Raw genomic sequence first — 7,500 nt, 5'->3', positions numbered from 1 at the left:
TAATCATTGGAAAAATATGTTTAGTGAGAGTAATGGAGTCAACTTTTATTATTTTGAGGCTTTGAACATTACCTACAATGATTTCAGTCTAAGTGTTCATTGGCAGGGAATCAATAAAAGAAAATAAATGAATTTTTTTTAACGCACACAGGCAGAACATGCAAAGTGTTCCATGATACATTGAAAGCTATAGAATTCCATACTTCCAAATACGTTTGACCTTTGTTATCATTATACTTTCATTCAATAGTTTTGAACCTTATTTACTTAATGAAAGTTATCATAAAGATTGTGTTAATGACTTTTAGCCATTAATTTTTAACATCAAAAATTCATTCATATATTTAATGAAACAGACAATCTGATCTGCTGAACGATGTTGATGGGGAAAATAGTTTCATGAGAAAAGATGGCACTTGGACGTAACGAGCTTTCAGACGGCGGGCACTCTCGAGGAAACCACTGTATATTGTTGTTAATGAGAGCGGGTCAAATCAAGAAAAAAATGATGATGAAAAGCAACCATCGTTATCATCATCGTTTTCAACAACAGCAGCAGCAACAACAACAACAACAACAACAATTACCAGTATTGTAATCGTTGTCATCGTTTGATCACTATTAATTACCAAATTAACACCAATTAGCTGACGTACTCCGGAAAGACTCGTATTCAAAAAATTTGGCCAGAAAACGTGTCCTTCAAATTTCGATTTTGAGAGATTTTGCCAAGATGAGGGTCAGTTAAATTGATCGATATTTGAAGGACGAGTTTTCTGGCAAAACTTTTTAAATACGTGTCTCTCCAGAGTACAACAGTCATCTGGTTCATAAAGAAAAGAAAAAAAAAGTCCGTCACAATGTTCAACATCAAACATTTTCAATATGTAACCAGTTAACTGCCATATTTAAATGACTCTCATCTTTGCAAAAATTATCAAACCTGGGACCTCGCGATGTTACATCTTCTCGTGGACGCGCTGTGAATTTTTTTAAACCCCCTTTTTTCTTTCTCTTTTCTGTTTTTGTATTGGCGCTTTAGTGGTGAGTCAAGAATTTATTGCTTTATTGTTTTTAACTTGTGAGTCAGGAAGGAGCGCAGGCATGCATAGCATTAATATTAATCAGGACATTATAAAGACAATCTATTATTACCGTTATTTATATCATGACTTACTCTCAGGACAAGGGATAGCAACCTTAGCAAGATTTTCTGGACAGTAGTGACCAGGGGGACATTGGGTACACGATGATTGTCCTGCCATTGAGTAGCTTCCCCTTGAACATTCTTTTTCAGCTCCAGCCCTGGAGGGACAATAGTAGCCGGCTCTACACGGTGTGCAATCCATGGCTGAAATAAAATGGAAGCCAATTGAACCAGCATTATGTGCACTTGAAACAATTAAATTAGTCATTTGAAACCACCAACACACGAAATGAAAGCCGGAGTTTGTCTCTGATTCTGTCGTGTTTTGGATTTTGGAACCGGAAAAGAAGAAGGTGTGATGTCATGGCGTTCTTCTATCTTGCTTGCTGTCCATTATTAGTAATAGGACGCCAGTCTATCGCAAAGTACTTTTCACAGGACTAATAGATCCAGAAACTCAATGAAGCAGGCAAATTCTGTGAAAAAAGTCTTTCCTATGTATATATACCGTCAAGGTGTCTGTTTCATATCATGTTGTGAGTCCAAGGCAGTGCCGCTACACCACAGGCAGACACTTTAAGACATGTTTAAATTCAAGTATGTTCATGGACACCAATAAGAAGATGGTTACAAGACATCAGCGAATGGGTGAATAAGCCAGTGACTGAATGTGGAAGGATGGTGCAGGACAGAGGCTTATTTCGGTTGGCAGTTGCGGATGCCACGTCCAGGAGGGATCAGGCATGATGATGATGATGATGATGATGATGATGATGATGATGATGGTAATGATGATGATGTTCATGGAATTAGTCAATTGGGAGTGTTCACATATTACGTCATCAGCTAGGGTGGAGGGGAGGGGGGGGGGTCTTCCAAATATTGACGTTGACATAAGGGGGGGGGGGGGGCGGAGTCAGACCAAAGAGATGTTGTCATCAAAAATTACCAGTGCACCAGGTTTCAGCGCCTATAATTATAACGAGGTGGGACGGAGAATGACCCCTTTTTCAATGGATGTAGCATCCATTATCTTACAATCTGATATGTATGGCAGTCACCTCGATGGCAGCAATGTTGATCTTGATCTCGGAAAAAAAAAGAACTTTAAAGCTGCAGGTGAAAAAATGTCCAATATTTGGTCTGATCCAATAACTGATGATAACCCAGTTGTTGGAGAATACATCTCTCCCCCTGAAAATCCTCGACCCAACCTTGTTACTCAGGAAAGTGAAGATTGGGATTTTTATTAGAACATTACAGCGTTGCGAATGAAAATGTTATGACACAATTGATGCTAAAAGTTTATAATTTGGATTATAATTCAAAATACATATACATTATTATCAAAAAGATTTCGTGGTGACATAAGACATTATCTCTGTGATAACTGTGAAAATTTCAGACAATTTCATTGAATAGATTCTGAGAAATTATGATACAAGGTCCCTAACCCCTCGAAAAATTATATATTGAGAAAAAAGCAAAATATCTTTCCGTTTTTCACACTTTTCTTACCACCTATACCTTTTAAGACTGTGTTTTTCATGCCTTTATAGTCTATTTTGAGAAGTTGTACTTCAATACTATTTCTAAGATTAAAAAATATCATTTTCCACCAAAATCACATAATTAATTTTTGAAATATTTTCATAAAAATTAGACCCAAACCGCCCCTTGACAGCGTTGTTTCTGTCGAGAAAAAAAATGTCACATCACCAAACAGGCGTCATGTCTCGTTCTTGATTTTACATGTTGCTGTCGTCCAGGAACCTTTGTAAAAAGCTTCGTTGAACACGTTAAGGGGATGTTGCTCTATATAAAAGCTTAAGTTTTAGACCACATAGCCGCACAAACGAATAATTTACAAATCTACAGCTAGTGGTGCCGGTATGTAACTAACAGTGGCGATCATGAACTTCCAATCCTCCCCAACTGGAAAAAAAATTACAATGATTTGTAATGTACTTGATGCTTGTGGCATTGTGTAAGTATTTCTTTAGGCTTTTTCTAGAGTCAGACTGATCACGTGATTCGTTTTTACCAAGCAGAGAGGTATTGATTGAGTCGCTTGAATTATGTAAAAACGTACTTCATTGCACGCTACAACCTGCCTCAAACATGGGGTAGAATTCACACATTGATAATAATGATGATGATTTTGGTGATAACGATGATGATGATGATGATGACGATGATGTTGTTGATGATGATGTTGATGATGATGATGATGATGATGATGATGATGATGATGATGATGATGATGATGATGATGGTGGTGGTGGTGGAGGTGGTGGTGGTGGTGGTGGTGGTGGAGGTGGTGGTGGTGATGATGGTGGTGATTAAAAAGACGAAGAAGAAGAAGAAGAAGAAGAAGAAGAAGAAGAAGAAGAAGAAGAAGAAGAAGGAGGAGGAGGAGGAGAAGGAGGAGGAGGAGGAGGAGGAGGAGGAGGAGGAGGAGGAGGAGGAGGAGGGGGAGGAGGAGAAGGACTGTTTATAAAACATTAACAAAAATGCAGATACACAAATTTGACAACGTCATCAACTATTTCAGAATATCGAAAAAAAGGAAAAAAGTGTGACAAACTCCCTCGGTCTCCCTGCATGTCTGTCTATATTTTCAGTCTTCTAAATTACCCTGACTATTGTTATACTTATACATTTTATAATAATATGGTGTCTTTTTGATAGACTCACATCTTTGAGCGCTAAAATGTCTCTCTCTCCCTCTCTCTCTCTCTCTCTCTCTCTCTCTCTCTCTCTCTCTCTCTCTCTCCCTCTCTCCTTCTCTCACCCATTTATCCCCTTCTCCCATCTCTTGCGCCTCTTCTTGCATCCACATTTTGTCAATTTGTGTAACCTTACATTTTTGTGTTTTGTTGTTTGTCTCGTGACGAAGGCCAAGGGCGGAAACGTTATTTGTTTTGTGTTGTTCCCTTATATATGAGTCACATTTACTCACTTTATTTTTCTATTTATCTTATTGGCTCAATTAGGCACCTCTAGTTTTTGGTTTAAAATTAACACCACTCTATTCTTAACCATTTAACTGCCGTTCTCTAGAAAGACAAGCTTATAAAAATTTGGCCAGAAAACTCTTCCCTCAAATATCTCGAAGTCCCAGGTTTGAGAGATTTTGCTAAGGGTCATTTAAATCGATCGATATCTGAAGAACGAGTTATCTGGCCAAATATTTAAATACGTGTTTTTCCATATTAGTTAACTGGTTAAAGACATTATTCCTCTCAAATCACTGCAAACACTTACATTAATTACTTTTACGTCCAAACCAGGTGACGTCTTTTATAAATTTTAAGAGTCTTTTAATCTGATGCCATTCTGTAACAAATCTCTAATAATGGAACTAAATCAAATAAAGACAACTCACATCCTAGAGGACTGTACTCTCCTTTGTTGCACACGACAGGGCTGGTGGCAGCAGTACATGAGTAACCAGCAGGGCAAATTGTACATGCACTAGCACCACCTGTGGAATAATGTCCTGCGAACAACAAAAGAATTACTTGTGATTGATAAATGCTCAAAAGTAAATTGAGTGAAAGTTCTATTTCAATTACTTTTTTTTCAATTTAAGTAATTCTTTAACATTTTTTTAATTGGTTATATTTATGTCCCAAATATGATTGCTGCTTCCTTGAAGTGATTTTTTACAACTTTGATAGGCTTCCGACACAGGCGATTGGTTTGTTATCAAGATTTTGTAAATATTAAATGTTTGAATATAAACAAACACATAAACAGTCGAAGCGATGTCCTGGGCCCGTTTTCATGAACGCGGACTAGATTTAGTTATTTACTGGTCTAGTCAATGACTTGCTGGTCTTAAGCCTAAGCGGAGCAAGTGATTTAAAAAATCGGATTTCATCAACGCTTTCTAGTCTCTGACTAGTTAGTCTCTTGTCTAGAAGTGGGCGTTGTAAGAACGATGACTAATTCGGCTATTTTTTGCTGGTAACATCACGCTCTCTATTACACGATGTCAGGTAAGATACCAACCTTCATACTTTCAAACCAAACTATTTCCAAAGAGGAAATTAGCAACACATCTGGTATAGATAATATTTCGTTCCTTTTCGTATTTTAACTTTCTTTTGCCATGATGAATCAAATCACGTGATATTGACTGTTGACTGATCGACTTCAATGATGCCCATAGTTTACTGTCAATCCTATATTTAGGCCAAGGAAAGTTTTATTGAAACTCAAACAATTTGAACCAAAAAAAAAAAAAAACAACAAAAAAAAAACAACATAAAACACACACACACACACACACACACACACACACACACACACAAAGAAGAAAGTGTGTTCTGATGAATCACATTATTTCAGTAAGTACAATGCCAACAGAATAACCTTTGTCTCCTCGATATTGTCTAATCATTTTTTTTTTTTTTTTTGTTACGCAAACCCTTCTTTTTCGAGTCTCCGTTCAGTCGCAACTCGCGAGCCGATTAGATTCCGTTTTTTTAGTTTTAACTCACGAAAATGTGTACTTTCGACTATCTGCACTTATCTTATAGTTTTTTAAAGCCAGTGTCAATAGCAACAGCACAATTTTTGCCTCTGTCATTCTTAACCGACGTATTTTCCTTCCGAATCGAAGCTCTCTCAATCTAAAAATAGCTGCTGTCGGCGCTATGATGTATCCCAGTAACTAGTCTCAGACTAAACTTCTTGCAGTTCTGCCTCAGCAAATTACTAAAACTTGACCAAACTTAGTCCGAAGGTGCCGTGACTTTAGTCTGGGACTTGCTTAGTCGGCTCACATGAAATCCGAAATTTTCAAGTCCTTGACTAAGTCAGAGATAGTCAAGAGGCGAAGCGCTAGTCCACATTCATCAAAACGGGCCAAGTATGGATCGATGGCTTTCACTGGTTCGATTCCCTTGCTTCGTTAAAAGTCAACAGTCAAAGGATTCGGTACCTGCAAGTCATAGTGGTCATAGTCATACCTAGTCAGCTGAAGCTCCAATTATTTCTTTGTGAATATTTCGTCTTTCTTTTTTTATTCTTTTTTTTTTTTTTTTACAAAACAGCGTTTTAATTTTGTTCTTTTCTTCACTCTATCCATAGTATTTCTATGATGTCAATTTTGCCGCCAAAAGCATCAACAACGATGTCATCAATGACAATAGAACAATTGACTAGGTAATTAAGAAATTCAATTTGTCATTATCGTCAGCATCATCAAGCGGTATAAGTGATATTGTAAAGCGCCGCTTAGCACTTATGTGGAAGTTGAGCACTATATAAGTAACTTATTATTATTGTTATTATTATTATTATTATTATTATTATTATTATTATTATTATTATTATTATTATTATTATTTATTATTATTATTATTATTATTATTGTTGTTGTTGTTGTTGTTGTTGTTGTTGATGTTATTATTATTATTATATTATTATTATTATTATTATTATTATTATTATATTATTATTATTATTATTATTATTATTATTATTATTATTATTATTATTATTATTATTATTATTATTATTATTATTATTATTATTTAAAATGAATAAACCAGTGAATTCTTTAAATTTTTTAGAAGGGGAGGGGTTCCCGAAACATTAAATTAATTCTCCAGATAATGAAATACAAAGCATAAGTCTCATATGCTTTATTATAATATAAATTGTAAGTATCAAGTTCGTCAGACACAACACCGTTTAAAACCGATTAGTCACATAAATTGTAATAAATCTAAAATTAATTCACCTTTCTCACAGTCAGTCGGGATGCTGGTGCCAGAGGAAGGACAATACTTGCCCGCTGGACATGAACTGCATAATATAGACCCGCTTCTGGAATACTTACTCCGGGGACAATCCTGATATTTCAATGAAAATCAATTAAAAGGCCTGATAATAAATAAGTTTTAAATTCCTACGCCAGTGACTAAATTACAAAGTGATACATTGTGTCAAGCTCGTTTGTTGATTACTAAGCCATACACACATTTTATATCAAATATCTAGGCCTGACACAAGACCAGAGACTTTATATTACTATTTTTAGTTATCTTTGTGCAATTTTCATTTTGATATCGAAAGAGCGAGAAAACAAAATGCGAAGACAATTGAAGTGTAATATTTATTTACTTCTCCAAAACGGTTTTTACTATCGCAATATTCATGAATATTATATTTTTTGACTCACTTGTATGATAGGGTCCTATTAAGCGGCGTGTTGCCAATTTCTTGGCACATTTATTGTTGGCCATGAAACTGGGTCCTACATCGTAATTGCGATTATGATTTTTCCGTTGACATTTTGAGAAAAAGAGGTTTTTATGTTTGGAAAATTGTATATAATC

General features: G+C 35.7%; 1 protein-coding gene across 2 annotated transcripts in view; it reads right to left on the bottom strand.

The window, feature by feature from the left end:
• The window catches only part of LOC144962811 (uncharacterized), a 57,381-nt gene that overhangs the window by 41,100 nt on the left and 8,781 nt on the right, over positions 1 to 7,500 (bottom strand). The window contains exons 5-7 of one of the 2 annotated variants that reach the window (XM_078896085.1): positions 6,903 to 7,014; positions 4,536 to 4,649; positions 1,178 to 1,351 (exon numbers count right to left, since the gene is read on the bottom strand). In XM_078896085.1, the coding sequence (XP_078752211.1) occupies positions 1,178 to 1,351; positions 4,536 to 4,649; positions 6,903 to 7,014 (400 nt within the window). The remainder of the gene's footprint in view (positions 1 to 1,177; positions 1,352 to 4,535; positions 4,650 to 6,902; positions 7,015 to 7,500) is intronic. The other variant, XM_078896086.1, reaches the window with a different exon arrangement.

This window comes from Berghia stephanieae, chromosome 1, assembly GCF_034508935.2.
Source record: "Berghia stephanieae isolate SIO BIC M18660-M18661 chromosome 1, UCSD_Bste_1.3, whole genome shotgun sequence".
Classification (NCBI taxonomy): Eukaryota; Metazoa; Mollusca; class Gastropoda; order Nudibranchia; family Aeolidiidae; genus Berghia; species Berghia stephanieae.
The sequence above is the reverse complement of the archived record's forward strand: the minus strand, read 5'-3'. Positions and strand labels throughout refer to the sequence as shown.